Source organism: Fulmarus glacialis, unplaced genomic scaffold, assembly GCF_000690835.1.
Source record: "Fulmarus glacialis isolate BGI_N327 unplaced genomic scaffold, ASM69083v1 scaffold41873, whole genome shotgun sequence".
In the NCBI taxonomy this organism is placed as follows: Eukaryota; Metazoa; Chordata; class Aves; order Procellariiformes; family Procellariidae; genus Fulmarus; species Fulmarus glacialis.
In genome coordinates, this window is record NW_009205594.1 from 7,619 (window position 1) to 33,876 (window position 26,258).

Here is a 26,258-nt window from a genome sequence, read left to right on the forward strand (position 1 = left end):
GCAACATTTTAATAACTTCCCCAAATAAGTTCACGGTGCTCCTGCCCTTTTGGTTCGTTTCATTGCTGTTTGAGTCATGGGTACAATCAAGTGGGAATAGCCAGTTAGGCAGACACAGCTATGGACATTGGATATATATGTTTAACCAGGGTGCTTAAATGTGAGGTCTTTTCTTGGTTGAGCTCCATCAGGTTTGTGAAGGAGAAGGGGACTGTGGCTGGCAGACTTGCCAAGCACATGAAAAGCAAAAGCAAAAGTGATCTTGAACTGTCAAAAAAATTCAAAACCAGGGAAAATGTTGCAATATTTGCCTGCATAAAGAGGGGAATATGAAGTAAGAGTGTAAAAGAGGTATTGATTTTTGCATACATTAAGATCATTTGGGAATCCTTCATTCACTTTTCCTATCCATACTGGAAAAAAGTGTTGGAAGAGGCTGAGAAGAGATCTAGTTTGACACCTTCACTGTCACGAAAGGTTCGAACTCAATTTTATTTCCCCATGAGAGGCCTAAGAGGTGAATTGGTTTTTGTTTACTCCGTATATATATGTACAAGTAGATCAGCTAAAACTGCTTCCCAGCAAGCAGAAATAGCTGTTGAGATCAGTGGTGGGACACTGACAAGCGTGAACTAGAAGCGAGACATGAGTTTGCAGCACTGGGAGTGTTGCTGGAAGATTTTAGATAGGAGAATGATAGATTTACTGTCTCTTGGTAGAACGTCTTTCTTAAAAACTTCCCTATATCTCAGCCACTCCACAGCTTCTGTACATAGGAATTGCTGCATGAGGAATTATAGCCTGTTGAGCAGAGGTCAGATGGCTCTCCTGGCCTTACACTAGCCATAGGTTCTTATTTCTCCTATTCTGTTCTTTTCCCTTGTTTTACTCGTTGCACTATACTGAGATGGGCTGCAATCAGATCTCCATCTTCTGTATTTTCACAGCTTCCAGTGCCGTGATGCTGGACAAGTAGAAATAATAAGCAGCGCTGAGGGTTGGTACCAGTTCAAAGAACTCGCATGGGATGCGACTACTGAATATCCATTTATTTATTGCTTTCCTTTTTCTTTTTTTTTTCTTTTTCATAGTGAAATACATGAGAGAAGCAACCCCCTATGTGAAGAAAGGCTCTCCTGTTTCAGAAATTGGGTGGGAGACGCCTCCCCCTGAATCTCCCCGCTTGGGTTGCGCCTCTGCTGACCCACTGTCGCAGCTTTCTCTCTCCATCCACAGAGACAAGAAGACAATACCGCTCAAGATGTGCTATGTGACGCGCAACATGACGGTGTCAGACCCCGAAAACAGGTGAGTGGGGAATTTGCCCGGGACTAGGATTTTGCCTTTGTGTTGAATCATCGTTGACCTTTTCAGCATTGGGGTTGGTGAGCAGGAGCTGGTGATGGCTCTGGCCGCACACAGCAACCCAGCGAGGAGCAAGCGAGCACTGGTTTGGGAAGGGTGGGTGGTGGCGTCTGAGTTCAGTGCTGGGTGCTGGGTTCAGCTTTTGTGCTAGAGAAACTTTTCAGTGCGGTAATCCAACGTTTTTATTAGAAATAGAATCACAGGAGTTTGTTTTCATCCTGATTAAGTGCTTTTGAAGGAGAAGACACTGTACACACTAATTGGTTGCATCTTCCAGGCTCGCTTAATCTAATTCCATTAAATTGCATTTTCTTTTCTTTTTTAATGAATATTACTTTAAGAATGGCCTGTTTTGTCCATTCAGTTCTGGGCATTAAAGTCAAGAATAGGAGAAAAGTTCCACTTACAAGGCATTAATGGGGAGTTTCTGTGACTTCTTGTTTTTTTTCATAATGTTAAAAATAGGATGAGCTTTTACGAGCCCTTATTTATAACATATGTGGAACAGCCGCACCACACCAGCACACTCTCTGATCCCTGATCTAACAGCTGCTAATAAAAAAGGGACCAGTCAAGTCAGTAATACAGACTGATTCTTCCATCCAAATAATGGCCTTTTTGTTTTTCTGCAGTGTGCTGGCTTGCCCAGAAGCTGTGTGTAATGCCTTTGATTCTCAGCGCTTGCCTATAGGCATAAATAAAAGTTACATTTTCATTTGCAGAGGAGGATAAGGAGAAGAGGGGAGAGCAGAAGGAGGTTGGGGAGGATTGGTACACCTGTAATCTCTTGCACTGCAATTTAGAAACTTCATCAGTATCTGTGTAATTTTCCTTCTTTCTTTTTTATATTTGTCTGACCTTCTTCTAAGGGTTTTTTTTCCTGCCTCTGTGCTTTATTGTTTAGTATTGCTTTACTTTGCTTCTGCTCTTCATTTCACTAAGTGGTTACCATCATAGTCAGTGATAACTGACCACTACAGAAGTGCAATTGTAAAACAGCAATTACCCTAGCAGTCTTTCTCAAGTTTAAATCAAGATGGTTATTGATATGGGCCACTTCTTTTCACATATAACTGTGTAGTTTAAGATGCTGAGGTTTGACAGCTGTATCACTAGCCTGAGAGTTTGTGGTTCTCTCTGCCATGGAATGTATTTTAAAAATACCCATGCAGGTTGCATTATTTGAATCAGCACAATGTAACAATGCTTTGCACATGTTGGCTTCATTCTTTCAGCATTTTTCAGTTCTATTTTTGGACTGTATTGTAATTCTCAGCTTCTGTCACTCTCCTGGTCCTCAGTTTTGTTTGAAGGCCAGGAGGACTGATTCAGAAGGACACACACTCACTGCTCATGATACTTCTGTGATGGAGCTAACTTTTTTGAAGCGTGCTACAAATGTGTATGTTCTTAGGTGTTACTAGGAAGTAAGGCGTGGGAGAGTCATATTGCTTATTATCATGGTTTCCATTTTGTGTTACTGTCATTTCCTGTGGAAAACACTGTAGTCCAACACAGTGCAGTGTACAGTCTAAGCTGGATTTTTCCATCCAAGCTCACAGTACCTCACCATCATGCTAGCTGCGGTGTAATAGTAGCATCCCATCGATTCGGGTCTTTACCAATTTCAGGGCTTTTGACAATTCTGAATACTGGAACTGATGTTTCCCAGTAGAAATGCTATTACAATGCAGCAACCCTTTCCCACTGGAATATATCCCAAGATAGTAATCTGATTCCACAAAAATAATTTGGTCTTTGTTCACAGAAGAGCCCAAACCATGTCCTTACATACTTATGACACTTCTGTTTTATAACCCAGTGACCTGACACACATAGATCTTCTAACTGATGGTGTCACTTTGCTGGACAGCTTTAGAAGAGCACCTCGGGCAGGCTGCTAAAGCATGTGCTGGCCATAAAAGGGCTCATTTGGACTATAGCTGAGCTAATTGTCACCTAAGACCAAGTGTGGACACAGAAAGCATGAGTTTTCCAGTGCAGATGTTTCTCTAGTGCAGGCTGGAGATCATGTCACAGCAGCTTTGTGGGACCAGGCTGAACTGGTTTGACATTCAGCATGAGAAGATACCTATGTTAAAGGACCCAGGAGGAAATACCTGCTTGTTGGCACCGAATCATCTCCAGTTCTTAGAAAGCTGGGGTGAAATGTGGGTTTAATGGTCACGGAGGAAGTTACACATCTGGTTTTCCCACTAGAGCTGGTAGCCCTGCATAGGATTTCTGCTTCTCCTTGAAGACTGGCCCCAGTTAAGAGATTTCTAAGTCTATGTTTACCCTCAGATAGTTTGATGAGCCTCTTATTTCAGTGCTTTTAGAGCCAGAGGTTCTCAGATGTCTCCTTCACTTAACCTGCCTGTGGGTTCACTCTGAAGGAGGTAGGGAATTGTCTTCCCTGTTGCCTGATTTAAAAAGCTGTAAGATACCAAGGAGAAAATCCTTAATGCAAACCATGCCAAGCCTCAGTATGTAGAAAAATATTTTTTAATACTACAAACATGGCAACAGGAGAAAAGATGCAGAGCATCTTAGTGGCATCTATGTCATTCTCCTCTAGACACAGGGGCCATTGTTATATTTTAGGCTGGAAGAAACTAGATTAAAATTGTTACCACTTAAATCTGTCATTTGCCTACTTTTTCACTGATAAGTGTCCTTCTTGCTTGCAGTGCTAGAGGTTCATGTCAGGCCTCACAGGGGAGCATTTCCTCCCAGTGAAGAGACGTGTGGGAATGGTTACAGCTAGTAATACCAGTAAGCTTTTCACCAATTTCTGGTAATGGTATTAAGGAATAGGAGAAGAAAAAAAGAAATAGGTCTCTGAGATGAAATTTGTTCTGTGGGTGCTTTTAGGGTCTTGGGTACAAAGATACTTCCTTGCCCAGCATAGGAAACACGACATTCCCTGTAGGAATGGGGCCATGCTGTGCAGACTGAAAATGTTTTTTCTTCTGCTTTTGAAATCACCCTAAAATCCTGCTTGCACTTCATTCAGCCAAACCCAGGAAGTGTGGTCCTGATCCTGCCAGCACTTAGTGTGCACAGGTCACGTTTTTCCAGTGTCCAAAGCAGTGTGATCCTTACAGGGAACTGCAGGAGGGATCCAGTCTTAAGGATCGAGTTACTCGTTGGCAGGATTTGGCTCTCTGATGGGAAAGGTTTGTTTTGGTTTTGAAGCTAGGAAAAATGGGCCAAGGACAGATTCCCAGCAGGGTGGTGCCAGCTGCCAGCTGCACGCAGTGGCAGCACTGCAGCAAGTACATGTGCAGTTCATAGACTTCACACCGAGGACACGCGGAGAAGCAGATAAGGAACTTTTCTTGTCTGTTGTCCATTTCAGGGCTGGACTGAGAATTACGATCAGAAGATAAAATTCAGCAGGTACATTTTAAAGGTGGTAGAACAACTGTGCTGGAATGCATTCATCCTGGGCTCTACGCACTGAGCTGTGGTTTGGAATTACCTGAGCTTCCCTGGACAACAGGGACGTGCGAGACAGACTGAAACCTGCTTACTCCAAAGGCAGCTATAGACTTAAGCTGCTTCATTGCTTAGATTTTTTTTTTTTTACTGCATTGGGAAGTACTGATTCATTGAAAGAAGCATTTGCAAGATTTATTGCAAAGCTGTCGCTCCCCAAATTGATTCCTTTTGCACACATTCTTTTTTAAAAAATTTTCTGAGTTTATTTAATAATATGTCAGTAATGCACAGTAAGAGGGTCAGTGAGATTTAACATTTTGGATTGTAATAATTGGTGTATTAGCATGTAATTTATGTAATTTATGTAAGCATGAAATATCCTTGTGTGATTCTGAAATGAAATTTCAAAATCTTAAATATAAAACAAATCCTGGTGAATTTGGATGCATTTACTTTTGTTACACTAGGGCATGAAAACAAAAGTTGAAACTTCTTTAAAATAAAAACTGAGTTTCAACCAGATTTAATATGACATAGTAAAAAACAGTCCTTGTGCCAAAAAAACTTGAGCCATGAATGCTGATAACAAATGTTAAGAAGTTAGCAGAAGAGCATGAAGATAAAATAAAAAGGCAAGCATCTTTAAGTAGAAGTCAGGGAGCTATGACATTAGTATAGCACAGCACTGTCCAAAAATGGACTTCTTGAATGTTTTTCAGCTGTGAGGCTGATTGATTATTTATATAGGTGATGTCTGGAGTACTAGTAGAAACTCCATGCCTTTTCAGTAAAACTCTACAAAAGATGACCACGTATAGTTTGGGACCTGCCAGCACCCCCAGTTTCACTGCTGATAGAAAGCACAACTATTTTTCTTTAAAAGGACTACAAGACTTGACATGTTCAGACTTGACATTAGGAAGCTTTTCTGTACCGTGAGCGTGGTCAAACACTGGAACAGGCTTCCTAGAGAAGTGGTCGATGCCCCAAGCCTGTCACATTTAAGAGACATTTGGACAATACTCTTAATGACATGCTTTAACTTTTGGTCAGCCCTGAAGTGATCAGGCAGTTGGACTAGACGATCGTTGTAGGTCCCTTCCAACTGAAATAGTCTATTCTATTATGGTCTGGTCTGGTCTAGTCTAGTCTAGTCTAAGAAGGAATGACAGACATTTAGCTCCTGCACCTCCTCAAGCTCATGCTGGTGTAATTTAAAGACGCAGAGAGGCAAATATTAGGCAGTGCAGAAGAATCTGGATGTCCTGTTGATGAAAGCATGGGCTGGCTCATGCCTCCACCCTGCCTGTTTCCTGCTTGGTAAACAGGACCATACTTTGATGTTGCCAGGCACGAGCAGCCACTGGTATGCAAAGCAAAGGCTGGATTCTCCTCGAAGAACAGCATGCTTTAGGTGTGCAGCTTTGCAGCCTAGTTTTTTTGCCCTTCCGACGAGGGAGCAGATCCCCCAAGTCATGTACCTGGTGTGGGGCTTGCAGAGGGCAGGGGACTGCCACGGGGAGTGAACATGGTACCAAGAATGAGTTACAGCTGCTCTTATAGAGTGTAGGTCCTATTTATCTTGCTTTTTGACTCTTGCCTCTTAAGAGGTAGTTTAACACTGGACTCAGCCAACGGCACTGGCTACTGGTAGAAGCATGGATCGGGTGAGGTGCTGGGCAAAGGCTGAGCCCTGGACCCGGGACTAAGGAGGTGGTGGACCATTTCCATCACCGTGCTGGCACCACTGCAGCACACTGGAGCTGTGTCAGCCCTGGGTGGACACCAGCAGTTTTGTAGAGCTTCCTGGGGAGGCAGAAATCTTCCCTTCCTAATGGATAGTACAGATTTAGCAGGACTGGCCTCTGGTTTAGGAAACTTGGGTCTTTTTTCTGTTACCATGTGTTGTAGGTGGGCAAAAGAAAGAGAAATGACTTATTTATACATGGGGGATAGAGCAAAGGTAAAGATACTATAATGGGCACATTACCAGCATAAAAAAATCCTTCTCCACACCTCCCCAAGGAATTTTTGTCTTGCTCCTCATGCTGTTATTGAGCTGCTCTCCAGCTGTAGACAAAATCTCTGTGAAATGGAGAGACTGTACTTAATTTGCAGTGTTGTTGTGAGCTACAGCTTGAGATCCTTGGATGAAAGGCATATAGCACTTAATTATCATTATTGGTACAGACATGTTTTGCTATTTGAATATCAATAAGTCCTTTGAAGAAGTCATTGAGCCTGCTAGAGTCAAAGTCCTGATTTATATCAAGAATTTTTGTTACTGTTTTTTTTTCCTGGTGGGCTGTGTTTATCATCTGTTTAGATTACTGTTAAACTAGGGAAGAAATCAACAATCCAACATGAAAGTAAAGCAACTTGAAAGGATGTAATTCAAATCCAGAAAAGAACAAAAATTATGATAATCAGGGTGAAACTCTGGTTGACTCTCCCCTCACCCTTAAACCATCATGTTGTGCTAGGCTATCGCAGTGTACATGGTCCATTATAGAAGGATGATCTACCACTGTGAAGCCCTTTACATCCTTACCCACAAAGAGTAGTGAATTTAACATCAAGGAGAACGTGGGTTTTTAACCTTAGCTCCAAACTATTTTACTGTTACTCCTTTTGTGTAAAGTTGGATGTTTCTTGTCATGTTCTTGTTTGTTTATGGTACTGTAACCACTAATCTGCCCCTCAAATCTGCTATTTACTGGAAGGGATGAACAAGTAGGCAGCACTTGAGATTTATCTACTGTTCTTTCTTTTCAAGCTGAGAGAAGTTAGGTGATTTAACTAAAAAGGCATTTACAACATCCCCTTCAATGCCCTGAGGCTAGAAGAGGGAAGGAGTTGGGGTATGGGAGACAGAAGTGGAGTGGTGGGATGGATGAATGGCTGGGCGATGGGGAAGGCCTCCTCCTCCTCCTTGATACATTAACATGTCCTCTCTAAGAGTTGCATGGCGGTGGGACCCTCATTGGTAGGTAGGGTCAATGCATTCAGGGCTAGGGTTGTCAGATGGGAGACCCTTAAGACTTCATTTCTTCTTATCTAACAGAATTTTGGGCAAATCATTAACTGCTAGAGTTAATAACTGGTTCAGGTTGGGCTCTCTGACAGTCCTCTGTCATCTACATCATCTGCTTTTTGGGCAGCTCTGCAATTGCTGATGCATTTTGGAAGCTGCAATCATCTGTCTTGCTAAGGGGCAGTTTTTCAACCCTGTAGGAGCTGGAGCTCTGAAGCCTCTAGGCAGAAAGGGTGAATTTTTTATTTTGTTTTTTCATTATTAGGAATAATTATTTTCCATTATTTGTGAAACTCTCCACCAGCCAAATAGGTCATCGGTTTTGCTCTCAGTCATACCAACTTAAATCTTAGCCTCAGTTTCTTCTCAGCCTTCTTGGAAGGTCCTGAGATCAGACATCTCTGTAGGACTGTCCCTTCTGTAAAGAGAAGCGTTTTAGTCTCTTTGGAGTCAAATCACCAGCCAAGATTTTTGGAAGAAAACAAACCCCACCAAACAACTCAAAGGCCATTTTCTGCAGAGCAACCTCAAGGGTATTAATTTACACAAACACATCAACAAACTAGGTTGAACTTTGGATGTTCATTTACTTTTATTTACTTCAGGTTTAATTTTTGTTCTGTTAAATCATGTTAAAATAGCTTTCTACTGTCCTGAGGACCTGCTGTAGTATCTGGGTGACAGTTTGAGAAGTGAATTGCTGGGGGAATGTGCCAGGACTTGGGGACGCAGTGGAAACCACTGAGTTTTCCTGCAGGGTATTTGAGATACCAGTGTAGAACTGGATAGTTATGGCATGTTGTGACTGACCTTTAGTCTGTGCAGGTCTTGGTGAATCAGGGATTAGTCATGTCTCAATTTCTTGAAAAACAAGTCGCATCTTCTCTCCTGACATAATGACATGGGGCTTTCTTGCCTCCCCATCTTTCTGGGCGAGCTCCTGGTGTCCTTCCCATCTCCAGCACAAATCAAATGGGAATGGGCAAAGCTCCTGCACGTGTTACTCAAAAAAACTGTCTGTGGATGCATGCAGATAAGTGAGTGTAAATAAAACTTCATGTATGTATGTGTGTCTATGTGTGAATGGTACCAAACGTGGCCTGACAGGAATAAAATGTGTCACGGTGAGTGGGTGACGAGGAAGCATGTGCGTGGTGTGGAGGTGGCAGTAATCGAAGCTGGCAGAACGCTTTCAGCTGGATTTGAGATTAACAAACTTTTAACCAAAGTCTTTCTTTTCTGTGAAAATATTTGTATAATGAGTTAATGGAGAAAAAGAAGATATGCTGGTGGGTTTTTGTGTTGTATTTTGGGTTTTTTTCCAGCCACTGCTTCACTTAGGGGAGTTTTGAAAAAGTCAAAGAATTTTGATTTTTCCAACCAGCTTCAACTGTAGAGGATTGAGCTGAGGAATAGAAATAAGAGCAAAGGAACTGGAAATGAACTGGGGAGGGGGAACAAGAAAAAGAAACTGCCTTGAGAAATGCATGGAGGGAAGGGAAGAGAACAAATTAAGAAAAGGTGATGAAGAAAGAAGCCAACCAACAAGGCAAACCGATGAACCAAGAGAGTGAAAACTGCAGCAGACTTAGTGAATGTTTTTTGCAAAAAAGAGAAAAATCAAAGCAGTGATGAAATGGAGAAGGAGAAATGCTCCAAGAAATGTGTCGCAGACTAAAGGGAAAGGAAGAGCAGTGTGAGTGCTGCAGGGCAGGACAGACGAGGGCAGTTTCATGTTTTACGTGTGTCTGTATGTAAGTGCTGACATCCAAGCTGCAGCTACATAATGTTGGAGAGCAATTTTAACATCCTTGAGATCCGCCAAACAAAGAAAGTTGATATGCAAGGGTTTCAGTTTCCTGCCATGCTCCTTCTCCCTGCAGTCTTTGTGTTATGGCTTGGAGCCAGTGACAACCTCGAGACCCTTTTTCCTGCCTGGGGCTCAGTGCTGGGCTTTCCCTCCCTTATCAGCGGGTCCGCAAATTGGATTTCAGTCTTACAGCTCTGATCTGGCCTGACCTGCTGTTAATCAACAAGCAGGATTTTCAGCTGGTGTATTTGAAGCTGCTCTCTCCTGCATCTTCTGTAGTCACTTGTATGGCAGCAAATTACAAATTATAGCCACAGTGGGAGCCTCGGGTGATGGGCTGCCATCATAGGTGCCCCAGCTCAGTGTTGGTAGATACTGAGGCTGGGCTTTAGTGCTTAAGTTGCACGCGCAGACATTGCTAGTTTAATACCCTGTTGTCACTTCCAGCTTTTGCACGCGTTTTTTTTTTCCCCCTGGCATTAATAACACTTTCCATCTTGCTGTGAAGGAGTTGCTTCAGGGAGCTGTGGTCAATGTATTGACTGCACCAATCTCAACATCTTCTGGTCTTAAAGTTTCAGGCAGTATCTTTTAAATGTTAAATCGAATTCCTACTATAACTCTGAATTAATTCTCCCCCCCCCCCAAGTAACTGACCCCACTGCTCCTTGAAACAGCACTTTTGCCATTGTTTGGTGCTGAATCCACTGTGAAGAGGGCTGGACTGTGTATTCCTGCATTACCAACATTCAGCCCTATTACAGCCAGAATATGAAAGAAAAATACAGGAAGGAAAAAGATAAGAGGTCTTTTGGGCAGTGCGGGGAAAGAATTCTGCTTCTTAACATCCGTAGACTTTTAAAAACTATTAAATTACTTTTATTGTTGTTCTGGGTAGAGAAGGCAGCATGTGATGTGCTCTGCAGGTAGGTCAGCATCGGCACACAGCATTGTGAGCAAGTCTGTTGCAGAACCAAATCCCTCCCTCACTTGCATGCAGCACAACTCTGCTGATATCCCTTTTATTAAAGCCCAGCTGCCAGCAAATAGTAAAGAATTCAACTGTGACAGCTCATTAGTGATATAGACACCCTCTCTTTGGACATCAGTCCAGTCCAGCTCCCAAGAAACAAGTAACTACATCATTTTTACCACTGTAAGTTGAAAGTCAGCAAGTAACTGTTAATAGACCGGGTACCCTTGTGATGGCGAGGGGACCAAGAGACTTTCACATTGAAAAATTCCACTTGATTAACAAATAACACTCCCTTGGTAAAATTGCTTTCACCTCCATTTAGGTGCATCAAATGAAGATGCTTCTTCAGTGTATGCTGGGGAATTTGTTGCAAGCCTAACAGTGTCTCTATGGAATATTTTCCTTGCAGACTAAACCCAAAGTTTCCATGCTTAATTTTAATGTATTTTATTCCTGGTTCATCTCCTGATGCTGCATGTAGAATTGAAAAAGAACCTTAACAGGGTTTTTTACATAACAAAACCTACAACTATTTAAATATAATCTCTGATTGTGTTCCTCTAAATCCCCCCTTATACTGGAAAGCCTCCTGTGTTTGTACTCTCAGAAATCAACAAAATTACTTACCATGGTTTCATGTGCATACAGTGATGGAGGAGATGGAGTGAGCAGTTTGGCCCTCGATCCCTTTTTAATTTTGCAGAGTCAGTGGCAGAGTGTTTTGTTCCTGGCTATGCCAGTGCAAAATCAAAGTAGCGTAATGGACTCGAATAACTCTGGCTCCAGCTTATCATTAACTTCAAGGGATTTACTCCACACTTTAATCAGTCACTGAATACATAATCTGACCCGGGAAAAGGCACAAAGTGTAAATCAGTGCCTGATTTGGTCCTGAGCCAATGCTGGTGGGAGAAGTGCTTTCAAGAGATTTGATAAAAGGTATTTCTTAGATAATGAACACTCCTACAGAAAGAAGCCATATCAAATGTGGAATGAGTATGGTCTATCAAACAATTGCTTTCACCTTCTTCTGATCCTCTGTAAAGTGAAAGCTCTGGATGATGCAGCGAGGGAGGGAGGTTTGGCCTGTTACGTGCAAGGTTATGGCATTTGGAGGCGCCAGGTTTTGTGTCACCCCAATGTTCTGTGAGTGGAGAAGGGGATGCTGGAAACACTCCTTGGCTCAGTGGGACTCTTTGAGAAGGAGAGAGAAAATTACTCTTTTATTACAAGGTTTGCCAAATGATCTCTGAGAAAATGTGATATCATTCATATGCATTGCCAAGCTGGAGAGATGCCGCGCATCTTGGCAGCCATCTAGAGCTAACATATAATTCCTTTGGGTTGGTGTGGGCTTTATCAGAAACAGCTCCATATGCAGTATTTACATAACTGTGGTGGAGTGTGAGAATAAACACAGCTGTGGCATTGCCCTAAATATTTCAATTCAGTGGGGAATTAAGGGAACTTTATCACTGAACTGCAGATAAGCAAAAGTCAGTAAGCGGTGGTCAGTTTAGCCAAGGAACAAATCAAAGCTACAATGGCTGGACTGCTGGAAACGTTTAAGTGTTTTAGTGTTGGAGTTTACTAAGGTCACTGGTATTCTTTTGCTTTTCAAAAAATATAGAAATGCGATCAGTCAGCTGTTACACAAAAAGCATCATCCAAATTGACTGGTGAATCAAAGCAGCGTAGGCTGAAAGACAGAAAAGAGGAGTTTATAGGGATGGAGCGCTTTCTGCATCTGATTGCAGTCAGAGCCTGTGGGTTTCCGGGAAGATTATAAGTTTCTGTTAGTATCTCCATCCCAACTGGCTGCAGAGATGGGAGTCCTGGATCTTGAGCAGAAATCTTTAAGCCCGGTTTCTTAAAGATAATTTAGTGCCCAGATCTTATAGCAAATAGCCAGTAGCAAAGTTCAGGCAGTTGAAGATTTAGACTTTTGTCCTTTTGGTATGAATAAAAAGTACCCTACCTAGCAGCTTGCACAGGAACGATGCTTGAAGGCTGGACCAGCGTGGTGGATAAAAGGATTCAGTTTCAGGGCTGTCAATGTAGCATTTATTCTCGTTTTGAACTCACTTTTGAGAAGTGTAGCAATATTGTCCAATCTTCCTGTCACTCAGCTCAGGGAACGAAGTAGACTTTCTGCAGTTGTTAGTGCATCACCATCAAACTTTGATGACTGACAAGCAGTCCCCAAAATAGCCCCATTAGAAGTCACTGAGGGATGATATTTTAAGAGCATTTTTGCAAGCATGGCTCAGTGTGTGTGTGTGTGCATATGTATACTAGAATATATACATTGATATCACAGTAGAATGTGTATATATTAGAATATGCATAGTTTAGAAACAGAATTGTTAAGAGCTAACTAAGTGTTCATTATTTTAGGGGACAGAACTCTTGTAGAAATACTTAAATAGCCACCATCAAGGGAAATACACTTTGATGAAGGCCCAAGTAGCAAAATGCTTGTTTGTATGTTAATCCACTTGCTTTAAGTAAGCATTTAAGTGTATTCTAAATTAGAGGGAAACGCATTGCCATTTGGAAGCTTTTTCAATTCTAGATAATTTGTTTTTAAACAAAGCCTGCTACAACTCTAACTTAAAAAGAAATGACACAAGTTTGCTGCTGTTCCTTTGCAACTGAAAAAGCAGCACATTCTTCTGTGTCTTTATAGTCCTTGTTCAGCGCTTCGTTTACCGCATGATACACAGTGACTTTGGAGGTGGGAGTTTCCTTATAGAAACCACAGGCTTTGTAAAGAGCATTGTTTCACGCAATCCGTATGGTGCATTAACATTTTTCAAAAACAGCACAATACTGCTGTGCTGTCCAAATATTTTTTTCTCTTTAAAGTATTAAAACGGGAGTTACAGTGCAGAAAATAGAGTGCTGCTCCTGGCTTGTTCCCTGCCTCATCTGGGTTATGCACCTTTCCACTTCTTGGGTGGTGAAACGGGGATGCTGCCACTGACCTTATTTGTAAAATGCCGTGAGATCTTGTGCCAAAAAGTGCTCTGTAAGTAATAAACAATGTTTCACCGATTACAACAATGTATTTTGAAAATCCAAGACTGTATAGTTTGTTTCCATTTGTTTCCATTGTTTCCATTCGAACAAGAATGAGTTAGAACTCAAGTTCATACAGCAGTGGGAGAGCAGTGTTTCTGATGGAAGGACAGACCAGGGTGTGGTAGCTGTGCATGATCGTAATGATCATCGGACACAGATGTCTAAATCATAACCATTGGGGAGACAGCTTTTTCTGGCAGTTCAGAAAAAATCAGAGTGTGATTGGGATCGTGCCTATCTACAGACATAGTTTTCTTACTCACCAGACCTGGATCATCTGACAAAGAATTTTCCTTTTGGTACTTGAGGGTGAATCCTCAGTGCATCCTGGAGCAGCTAAATAAGAGCCTTTATTTTCATACAGTGCTGACCTCCAGCAGCTTTACCGAGGAAACATGCGTTATTGTGTTGGTTCAGCGCTTTCTGAAAAATCAACCCACTTTTTAAGCTATCCAAACAGTGATTTAGGACCCTGAACAGTTCAGCTGCTGAGTTTGGAAAATCATGACCTGTTCTATCTTTAGAGCAGTGTCTACGTGGAGACCTCCCCTTCCCAAAATGGAGAAGCACGAGACCAGCGGTCCTCGCTCTTCCAGCCCCAGAAAGCTGCACAGATTGAGTTGCCCTCTGTTCTGGATTCTGATCTGGTTTAACTAATTAATTAAAACCTCTTAATTGTTCATTAAGCTTCAAATTGCAGGATTTTGTAATTGCATAACAAATATTTACATTACAGTACTGTCTTGAACCTCAACCTGAATAAATTCCACTGAACTAATTACTTTTCTGCTACAGAAAGGAGTCGTTGTGTGTCCCAGAGATCGGGCAGCAATACACGGGACAGAAGTAGGTGCTTAGGCTCAGATTCCAGGTCGAATTTGTGTGGGTAACATTCAGGGGCAGTCACTGTATGTGTATAATGAAAAAGCACAAATGTGATACGGAGTTGAGTGATGGGCAATGACCAGGGCTTGGTTTTATAGTCACTACATAAAGATAAACCATACTATTACTTAATGGGTTATTTAACAAATGTTCGAGTAAAAGTGGCCCACAAAGCTATAAAGAGCACACAAAGCCCCACTAATAACTAGTAACTTCACCAAGAGCAGAGCTGAAATAGCTGCAGCTGCCTCTCAAAGCATTTTTGTTGTTGTTGTTAGCAAAGGTGTTGGCACAGGTCCCATAACCACGATGGACAGGATTCATTTTCCTGGAAGCTGTGTTTGCCTGTGCTTTTCAAACCACAGTGGTGGGGTGGAAGCCCGCAGGATGGTCTAGTAAGCATGTTTTTGGGGAAAAACCCATCTCTCTCCACAGGAGTTTGGAAAACTGTAAGAGATGCCTGCCAGCAGCAATCATACGGTTGCGGTTAGCACTTACTTGCTGCCGCTGTTAGCAGGATCTAAATGGAGCATTGAGGACATCGGTAACTCCTGGAGAAGGCCAATTACACTAGGCTTCTGGTTGATGCTTAGTTGTGTCACTGAAACCACAGTGCAATCCTGAGAAAACTCCTCCATTTGGGATGAGGGTGGTTTTCATTTAGCTCTGTATGTGTAAAATAAACACATTGAGAAACTCTGGATGTGCCATGATATCCAGCTAAAGAAGGCAGCAGCTTATCCCTGGCTTCTCTGCAGTCATTTCCTGTGCAGTTCTTGGTGGTTGCTGTGTCAGTGAATGTTAATGGGTAAATGCTCCTCTTGCCTTTATATTTGAAAGTCCCATTGACATGCTAGATGTGGAGTTGCATCAGCACTGGCAAATCCCTTCTCAAGGATTTTACCGTGATGCCAGTACAGACCTGGCTTCAGTTAAGATGATCCTACTCTATTCAAGTGCTGTAAAGGTAAGTTTTTAGTGCTAGGTGTTGATATTAGTATCCTTTTTTTCAACTCATTGCTAACACTAGGCGAGATAATAAATTTAGCAGCCTAACGGTATCTGAGTGAACATAATGTTTTTCCCCCCCGTTTTTCTAGACTTATTGAAGTTCATTCACCTGATGCCAAGCACACCGTGGTGCTCAGGAGTAAGGATTCAGCTACAGCCCAAGCCTGGTTCAATGCCATCCACTCCAGTGTCAATGAGCTCATCCCCAGGGTGATTGCAGAGGTCAGAGACCAGCTGGGTAAAACAGGGATTGCTGGAAGTCGAGAGATTAGGCATCTAGGCTGGCTTGCAGAAAAGGTAATGAAAACATTCTTATTTTCATTTCTAAGCTCTCTCATTCTTGCTTGCTCTCTGTTCCTGAATTCAGCCTTGTCTGGAAGTGGAGAGGCTAAATGAGGTTCTGGGTTTTGATTTAGCTTTCCATGAAGACCTTCCTTTTCTTAATGTGCCAATTTTTGTGCTTTAAAACAAACAAACAAACAAACAAAAAGCTAGAAGGTCCCCTGAGTCTTTGCTTCTGTACAACAATTAGCAAAGACTTTCCTGGGAGATCAGAAGTCTTTTGATCTGTCAAGTTTAGGCACGGGACATGAGTCACTGACACCAGCTTCGAGCTCCCCTGCTGTTACGTCTCCTGTTCACGTATATGAGATGTCATCTTCCTACTCCCAGCCTGGGAAGTAACCAGTTACTTGGTCCATGGTCCACCCCTCCGCTGTGCCTGGCCGCAGGAGCTGGGCATGGTCTGGAGCACAAGGTGGTGTCCCTGCTGCGCCTGGGAGATTGTTCTTTAATTGTAACCCTGCGTCTGAGCAGATCTTCGTAGAAGGCCGAGCTTGCAATTGCAACTCTTACCCCATGTCTTGCACAGTTTGAGTCTCAAAATATTTTATACCACAGGGGGAAGCTGGTTTTCAGTTCAAAAGTAGTTTGGGGTCTCTTGACCTGTGGAAAGCCAACCCATGAATGCACAGGGATGGTATCAGTATAAGATGATCTGGTTTTAAATCAGTAGTCTCAGAATTTTTTTTAGGCACTGTACCAGCTGCTAACTGTGGATTTGCTACGGTAACAGTGTTAGGATTGTGCCTAGAAATACCTCCCATCCAGATTGCCTGGGCGGCTGTTCAGAGCATCTCTGCCTCTCCAGCCGGGGTGCGTGGAAAAATGGCCACTATGTACACATTGCCCTTTCAACCTATGCATCCAGCACAGGTGTAGAAAGCTGACTGCAGTTGCCCCGAAAAAAATACTGTATGTTTTAACTCTGTCTGGGATTTTGTAGATGAAAATATGGGAGCCACAGGTGCAGGTGCCATATTTCTATCTAGTGTCCTTTAAGAAGGCACACCATTAATTTTTAGCAAAACGTGTAGCAGGGCAAAGATTGCAAAACCTTTCAGACAGATTTTGTGTGTTTTCCCGTCCCTCCCCCCAAGCTTGCATAGTGGGGAGGACAGCACAACTCTGTGGCTTAGTGCTGTAGAAAATGTAAAAATTTGGGGGAATAATTTGTGGTTAAAACACCAAAGCATTGACAAGTAAAATTTAACAGTATTAAAACTGTACAGCCATGGGGTCTTTAATCTTGTTTTCGCTTTTGTATCCATTTCTATAAACTTATGAAAAGCTGAATATAAGAGGCTTTTTCTGTTGCAAAGTCCTCTCCTCAGAAAGGGTAACTGCTCCGTAGCAGATCATATAGACCTTACCTGTAAAATAGTCACAGGTCATTTTAAGCGGATGCATGGCATGCTTCTGATTTATGAATTTCCTCTCCTTACAGTTAATACACAGTATCCTGTTCACATGCTTCTTTCTCGTCTTTTTTTTTCCTTATGGACTGAGATCTTATTTCATGTTACTCATTATGGACCAGTTCAAGGTCCTGCTGAGTTGCCTTTAATAGGGCCAAGCCACGGCTCTGTGCACGTTCCAGTGTATTTACAGTGGCTGTCATCAGGAATTAGCCTTGAGAGATTTGCAGTGACATTGTTACCCAAAAGTCAACATGTTTTTTCCACTAAACTAACCATCCAGAGCTGTGCAATAGTAACGGAGTGAGGTCAAAAGTTCCCAGCTTCTTCTCATGTTGGAGACCTGCTGAAAAGTACAGAAAATCACTACATATGGTAAAAAGCAAAGTGAAATTGCTTGTATTTGTTACTGGACTGTGGGCTGTAAAGCCTGGGGGAAAGAAAGATAACCTTCAGGGTGGGAGAGGAAGGTGTATACACTGTACATACATATGCAAACTGTATAATACTGTTTCAGAGGAGGTGTTCAAGGCAGCTAGGTGAGGTGCTGACCACAGGGCATGTCCTAGATGCAAACCTGGGTTTACTAGTGGGGAGAGATTAAATTCTGCAGTGATTCTTGGAAGCACCCTAGGAATATCAGCTTTCTTCTCCTGGGGTGAACTTCCCTACCACATCCACTGCTGGTTGGTTTCTAAAGTTGGAGTTTAGAAAGGGACCTCTTTATTGGTAGCTACAAAATAAAACATGTGCCTTGTATTCCTCCTAATATTATCATTTTTTTTTTTCTCTGTGATATTTTGTGGCATATCTTGCTATTTTTCCGTAGACTGCAGTGGGAAGAAATCTGAACTCCGTTTTGAAAAGCATCTTAGACTGTAACTTTTAAGACAGCTTTTATGGCATCGCATTATGTTACTTACATAGCATAATCTTACAGTGAATTGTCAGCAAAATGGAACAACACTAAGTGAAATGAATTCCTCTGCTTGTTTGGGGAATGCAAAATGTAATCCCACAGAAATTTCCCTGTAATTTGCTGTGATTACACTCTGCTTTCATTAAGCCATTTCCTGGTTTGACATTTTTTATATGTCTCTGCTCTAAACTTAGCTCTAAACTTCAACCTTTATGGTACTACAAAAATAGATTCATTAGCGGAGCCTCCCTCATGTGGGTAACATTAAAATAAATAGTAGGTTATCTAAGGTACTATGCAATTGCATGCTAACAGGATTCTTCCACCTTCACTGAACTTCCCTGTGAAGACCGCCCTAAATTTGTGGTCTTCAGCATGAAACATCCATCCACCAGGTTGCTGGCTGTGCCCCGGGGTGGGCAATGAGGGTCCGTCAGCAGGTAAAGCAAAGAGCTCTGCATCACTTTAAGAAAGCAAACATTCACTGTGGCATTATTGTAGGTAAGGAGGAAAACAGCCAGAAGCAATCATTAAAGATGCCATATTCCCTCTTTTATTAAGGCACTAACCTTGTCCTGACCTTGACCTTATGGCAAAGGTTTCTGAAGCCCGCCAAGGATTAGGGAGTTATATTAGTCACCAGTGTCCTAAAACTTTTCTGTAACTAAGAAAAATGTCAAGTACCGGTTTGTAATGAAGCGTGTGTTCTTCCCATCACCTTTTCTTTCTTGTATTTGTCTTTTCACTTCAACAAGACCTGTAAGATTAACAAGTGTGCTAAGCCGGAGGGAACAGCTACATGTTCTTTCCAGGTCTTTTCTTTTTTAATGCTCCCTATAAAGATACTTTTAGTGACCAAAGACAAAAAAAGAAGTTAGTAATGTCATCCTAACTGAGGAGCTTTTCCATGTGTGTGTTAATTGCCCCTCTTCTTTCCAGGAATCCTTTCAATCCTTGTAGAAATGTCTTTTCCACCTCTCTTTTTCCCCACTTTTTTATAGTTCTGCACATCCTGTGGGTTATAGAGGAGCTGAAAGAGGCATCTCTGTTTTTCTCCTCACACTTATCCACCTACCATTGAGTTCCTTCGTGAGGAGCAAATTCGGCTCTTCCACTGGAGAGCTAAAACACTGAGGAAATGGTAGTTTATTTTATCACTTCATAATGTCTGTTCCAATAGACCAAGATATCCTTGGCAAAAGTTTTATCTACATTTTTGCTTCTTTAATGCAAACACAAAAAGGTGTTGTGGCAAAAGTGGTTTTGCAAAGGTAGCTTTTGCCAATTCAGCAGTGGGCCACACAAACAAAAGTATGACTGGTTTTAGGGAAAGCTGAAGCTGTAGCCACGCACCAGGCTTGTAGCTGGGTCAGTGAAAAAAAACCAGCCTAAATGAAACCCTGAGCTCTGTGTCTCTCTCTGTCCTTGCTGTGCCAGTGACACTTTAAATGTAGGCTTGGAGGAAAGAAAAAGTGCTTCTGCAGCTGGAGACTGTTCTCCTTTCTGAACGTCAAACATCTTACAGGCAGTGGGCTTCTTAAAATGGTCTCAAAGCTCCTTTGAGAAACTTAAAAATAGGAGTTGCTGCAAGTTGTCTTTTAGAAAGTTAATATTTGAAGCTGCATAAAAAGTGCCCTTATGGGCTTTTCTTACTAGATCTTAATCCCAGTGCTTCGTTCCTGTACACGTCACTCTGCCTGTGCAGGTCAAGGATGTTGCTGTTCCCACAGATCTGGTGTGGGGATCAGAGGGAAGAAAACACCTGATCCTGGAGGGGAAATAACCAAAGAGGCACGGTGAATTGGAGTTGTTTTTTAGCTCCTGACACTATCTCCAAAATGAAAAGTGTGTTAATATATTACAGGCTGTTCAGTCTCCTCAAATCTTAGATAACCGTATCATTGTGTTAGAGCTGAAGCGTGAGGCATGTCACAGCAGAGTGATCTTCTTCGGTAACGAACCTTATATTGCAGTATTATATTTATCTTACTGCTCTTGCTCTAGTTCAGAGGAGGGAGTGCTAACAGTAAGATTGTGAGCCGTGCAAGCTGTCCAAACAAGATTTAAGCAAATGACATGTAGTGTATTTGAGGGTTTTTTTTCCCCAGTATGAAATGAAAACATTTCTGTTTTACCATTTCCTTTGGAAGTATGTTCACTGGTTAGCAAAACAAGTAGACAGCAACAGAAATACGTTGTTATTCTCATCATAGATAAATGAGTTTTCAAAGAACGGGAGAGAAGCTTCAGTCTTAAAATTTTATATATATAATTTCCAAATTGTAAAAGCGAGCTTAAAATGCCTTCGCACGAGAAAACCCATCACGTAGTTAAAACATTTTTCCTTTATTTAACATTGTGAATATCTGATTTTAACCACCTTCTCATGAAGCACAGTAGCTGCTAGGCAGCATTTTAAAGACCCTGGCATGGCCATGTCCGTGGTTGAGGCTGCCGCCATTCCCCTTAGCTCTCTCAGCTCTTCCATCGCGGTGGTGTCAGTGCTTGTCTGACCCTGAGCCAGATCAGATAGTTATGCTGATAGAAAACTCATTACTTTCGGTGGGGTAGCATTAGCTTTCTGCAGGTTTTGTGATAAATAACAAATCCCAGTGCAAGAGAAGTAGTGAGAGCCTGTGGCAGAGGGGCAGGGACTGGGAAACAGGGCTGCCTCATTAGGCAGTGTATAACTCTTCCTCTGGGCTAGCTGCCTCATCAGGCTGCACAGACTGAACCAACGGCGTGTTCAGGAATAAAATTTGGGTTGTACTAATCCCCAGGTCTCTGTTCTGGCCCTGGAAAGTACCTGTGTGTGTTTAGGCTGAAACTGCAGCGAGTTTTGGGTTGTACTGTGTCTTAACCCCCAGTGCAAATCAGCGTATGGTTTAACCTGCTAGAAACATGGGTGTTTGTGAAGAAAACTATTACTCAAATGCCTGATTTCTTTGCAAGGAAATTACATTCCTGTAGTGTGGTCTCTTTTGCAATTTCTAGTCTCTACAGGTTTTTTTTTGTTCTTTTCTTTCAGTCTCTGTTTTCTTTACTAATTATCTAGGCATGTTTGGAAATACTCCCATCTGTAATGCCCAGGAAGAAGAGCAAGGCAATTTGGTCCTGGCCTCCTGTTTTGAGTGGTTAGAGAACGACCCGATTTCTTATATTGATAATATACAGCTGGTCATAATCTTAAAACTGATCTGATCTTTTGGAGATTGCACATACCTCAAATTGGAAAATCTTCTGTGTGTCCTAAATTAGAAATTGTACTTTTAAATCCCAGCTAATTACTTGCTGTGAAGCGCTTGCATCCAAATGAAGAGTCCTGCTTTTGCCCTGTGTCACTTAACCTTGCAGCTTATTAATTCCGGAACTTATTTGTTTGCTTTGTAAAACACCACAACCGAGCGCTTAATTACATTAACAGTCTTCATTATCTGGGATAACGATCAGCCTGTTCTTAGGAAAGACGTAAACCTGAAATAGCATGAAGAGTAATTTCCTCTCCCAGCTTCAGCGAGATTCCTCCACAGGCAGCTTTTATCAGCAGTAACATCGTTCTCTTTCTTGCTTTAGGTGCATTCAGTAAATGGGTATATTAAGAAGAACTCAGGCTGAAAACAGCTATTTCATTCACCGTACTGTTTTAAAGACTTCTCCAGTCTTTATCTGTAACACACGTGCAATTTCTTCCCATGCGAATGAGATCTGAGCAAATGATAAGTCTAAGTCAGGCAGAAGTGCTCAGTACAAGGGGATTGGAAAGAAGAATAAGTTTAAATACGTCATGAAAAATTATAGGAATATGACGGTAAATGGAAGGCATGAAGGACCTGAGCTTGAAAGTCTATACTTCTGCAGTACAGTTTGGTTGTTATAGTGAACGAAAACCCCTCTATCAGGCAATTATGAAGCACAATTAAATAGTGAGTGAGCACTGTTGTGCCTGCAGTAGCTTTCAGGTGTTAAATTATTCTTGCAGAAATTGAGCTGAAGTGTAAACTTGGGCCCTGCACATCCCCTCGCCCTTCCCACAAGGGTTGTGTTAGTTCTGGCTGGATCCCAGCAGAGGTAATCACTCCCTGCCCGTTCTCCCTCAGTTTTGATCTAGCCGTCCTAACAACTGTCTTAACTTTTTTTATAAAATACAGCATATTGCTATCGCTGTTCCTATGAGCCCTTGGAACGATAAGAAGGTTTATTTTTAATGTCATCCCCCATGAAGTTTTATTTAACTTCTCCCTTCCTGCATCAGGAGGAATTGTGAGCCTGGAGACGTGCCTGTGCAGGCAGCGGAGGGACATGGAGCACAGGTGGGATCCGCGTAGTGGCCTGTGGCTCTGCTGTGAGAGGGACCTCTGCAGACGTCCCGCCGACAAATCCGGAGCAGGGTTTGAGAGGGGAAATGATGGGTTGTAGGTTGGAAGGAGGAGAGGATGCCAAAAGGAAACAGGGGGGGTTCGCTGCCTCCCTGGGGTGTGAGAGCTGTGTCTCTTGGTTCCTCCAATGTGGCAGGGTGGTGGCTGTGGGAGCATGTCCCCTGTGGTCCTGAGCACTGGCCACTTTGCTTGGTGTGGCTGCCATGGCATGGATGCTTAACTCTTTCTTCTACATAAGCCAAACCTGAAGTGCTGCTTGGCTGGGCTGGGCCGGATTTTGCTGGACAAGGGACTTTCTAGATTTTGGTAGATGAGGGATTTTCTTCCTACATCTTGCTAAATTTTCAGGACGTTGGGCCTCTCCATCTTTCGCCTTGGCAGCTGCAGTTGGATTTGAAGGCAGTGATGCTTCATCACTGTCTTCAATTCCAACTGAACTTGACTGCAAATATGTTCAAACACGGGCTTTCAAACCTGTGAAGCCCCAAAAAGTGAGATGACCCAGCACGTGCGCAGTCAAGTTCAGTTGGAAAAAAAAGCAGCAAAGATACAGGTATGATGTGAACGACGGCTTTGATCCCCTTCTTTCAGAAGCAGGTGAAAGGCCTCCTTTTTTCTCTCAGCCTCTGACAGTAAAAACTGCAGGAGAGAGTGAGGGAATTGAAGACAGTGATGCTCCTTGGTTTTCAAATGGCATTTAAATGTAACATGAGCCTCTCCTTAATAAAACACACATTGCATAAGGAAGCAGAAACCTCTGCTGAGCCTGTATCCAGCCCTGCCGTCAGTGGGGAACGGAGGTGCCCTTCCCAATTATTTTAAGCACTTAAGCACCAACACGATTGATCTCCTTCTGCCCCAATGTGTTTCTGCCTCCTTCCACTGGTGCAAGTAGGGTGTCAGCAGTGGTGGGGTATGAAAGGGGAGCGCCTGTTCTTGCCCAGCTGTGGAATGCAGGGTGGGAGAAAGATAACCTGCAGACCAGCATGTGGGTCAGGGAAGGTGTGGAGCTCATCCCGGGCATTTGGAGTTATCTAGGGTGGGGAGGCTGGTATTCAGGCAATGCTTTGGGGCAAACTGAGCTGAAATAAAGCGTGAGGCAAATGCAGACTGAGCAATAGCAAAGCCCTGAGCATCTCCCCCATTAACCATGCTGACCCGAGCAGCACTGTGGACACCCAACTCGCCTTCAAGCCCCTAGATCCCACTTCATTTGTACAGGACAAACAGATTTATTCTTACATCCGCAGGGCTGATCTACCCTGATTACACATCGCTGTGATGTGATGGGCACTGAGAAAGACAGTGTTTTGCAAGAGCCCTTGCACTGTGTCCGTTTCCTCATTTGTCTGCATTTTTCTGCTTACCGGCTGCATGTAAGAAGTTTGAAAGGAAAAGGATTGTCTATCTTAGAAAATCGCAGATTTTCCAAACATTAAGTTCCCATTGAGCTGCTTTTTCTCTGGTCAAAGTTACCTTGTTCTCATTTGCTGGTTTTGTCTCCTGAAGTTAAAAATCACCTTCAGGGGAATGGAGGGGCCCATTAGGGGCATGTTGACCTTCAGGCTCTGCCCAATATGAATTCCTCTCACCCCAGTCATTGGGTTTTTTTTTTCTAGCACAACACCACTCCCATTTCAGCTTTTTGATTAATGGCCTGAATAAGTAGATCAGAAAGCAGCAGAATAGGCCATAAAAAAAACTCTCTTCTCTCTGCCCTGCAGCCCTTCTCCCCCCAGGACCCTCAGCTGATCCCCATGGAGAAAACTCCTGGCAAAAGCAGAGCCATTCCTAGTAAAAATGCCCTAATTTAGAGGAAAGCATTTGTTTTTTCCCCCTATCTTTTTGCATAGTGTTGCTCCATCCTGCTTACCCACTCAGCTTGCAATCAGAGGTACGTTGTCTCTACCCACAAGTGCTTTTAAGACCGATGAGCTGGTTAATGTTTGAGGAGTGTTGCAGAAGAGCAGAGTATTGCTGCTGGTACAAGCAGAAGCAATATATACCTTGTATCCTGTTTTGCCAAACAACTGTTAACAGAGAAAAATAAACAGATTTTCTAAAAATACCTTGAGAAGAAGCTGTGTTCTCTGTTGGAAAGAGGGACTGAGCTTTAGAAGAATAAGAGAGTTTAAAAAAAAATAGTGGAGAGGGAAAACTTATATGCGTTATGATTTTCAGTGTGGCAAGACATTTACTTAATGCAGACTCTACAAATCTAGTCCAATTTTAATCCTCAACTTCTGTTTTTGTAATAGGTTCCTAAGGCTATTAACGGCAGCCTTTTACCTTATTATCGTATCCTGTAAAAATAAAATTATACCCATAATACCATGACAGCCCTTACAAAAATGTGCCATTAGACAATTATATTGCAACACAGCAACTCTGGAGTCTGCAGGGAAGTATTTCTTGTAATTGTATCAGTAGCATTTTCAACACCCTTGGTTACTGAGGAAGAAAGAACATGATGATACCATATGTAAAATAGCGTATTTTGAAGTACTGATTTCAGGGCCTGACTGTGGCAAGAGTGCTTGAGTTATGAGTGAAATCCTTGTAAGAACTGTACTTGGAACAAATCCACGGTTGAAAAGGTTTCTTGTATCGTTCCTCTCCTTTCTCCCACTCTTAAACTAGTGTCTGTGTTATTTTAGTTATTTTAAGACGGGAAATGTTTTGACACTGGAGTTTTAACTAAAAGAAATAATAGTGCTGATAAAAAAAACCCTTTTATTCCCTTCCCCAAAATCCTTCAGTTCTGAAGATTTATTTCTGCCTGCAGAGTTATCCTCTCTGCTTAACTGGACAGTAATTGATAGTGTGCATCAAGATAATTAGTCTAACAAGTCTCCTAAACCCCAAGGCCCACAGCTACCTTTAAGCTCCACATTGTCTTTACTGTAATGTAAATTCAAGCTTTAGGAAAGGACTGAAGAAAAAAGAATTGATAGTGAGGGAGCCTTCTTGCCCTCTCCAAGGGGTTTCCTCTTCTCGTTTTTAATGAGGCCCATATTAGTTGTCATTTGTACCTTCCCTGATGAATAGTTTGGAAGAAAAGCTTTCTCTGTGCACAGCAAAATTTGTGCCAAGTTGCTGACCTTTGCTTTTGGTGAGACCTCATTTGAGTCTCGGTCCCAAGCCCAAACATATTGTTGGATCAATCATGTTGATTTTTAGCTCTGATAGTAATGTGCAGCTAATGAGTTGTACAGTGTACACATTAACCTCAGACCGTCAGCACTAATGCCAGGCACGTAACAAAATCGCGCTGGGGCTGCAGGAAAGACATACAGTGCTGGCATCTTAATAGAAGGAGACAATTAAAAACAGTAGAGCAGTATCAGAGGTTCACTGCTTGTGGGATGTAGGATTTAATCAAAGCAGGAAAAATAAACTGTCTTCTGTCTGTTCGGGAAGAAAAAAAATCTCAACACCATAAAGGTGCTTTATGAACTGTGAAATAGAAAGGAAAACCTGAATGTTTAAATGGTAAGATAATGATTTTACTGCCAAAAGGGAATCTAATTTGGGGAAGAGCCATTGAATAACATTAGATTTAACCTTGTCAGAGATTACTATCTAATGATTATCATG

General features: G+C 42.3%; 1 protein-coding gene across 1 annotated transcript in view; it reads left to right on the top strand.

The window, feature by feature from the left end:
* Nucleotides 1-1,091: 1,091 nt before the first annotated feature.
* LOC104075070 (beta-1-syntrophin-like) overlaps nucleotides 1,092-26,258 on the top strand; it is a gene marked incomplete at both ends in the record, with an annotated part of 49,252 nt that continues 24,085 nt past the window's right edge. The window contains 2 exons of the mRNA XM_009575437.1: nucleotides 1,092-1,308; nucleotides 15,699-15,906. Coding sequence (XP_009573732.1) covers nucleotides 1,092-1,308; nucleotides 15,699-15,906 — 425 coding nt within the window. The remainder of the gene's footprint in view (nucleotides 1,309-15,698; nucleotides 15,907-26,258) is intronic.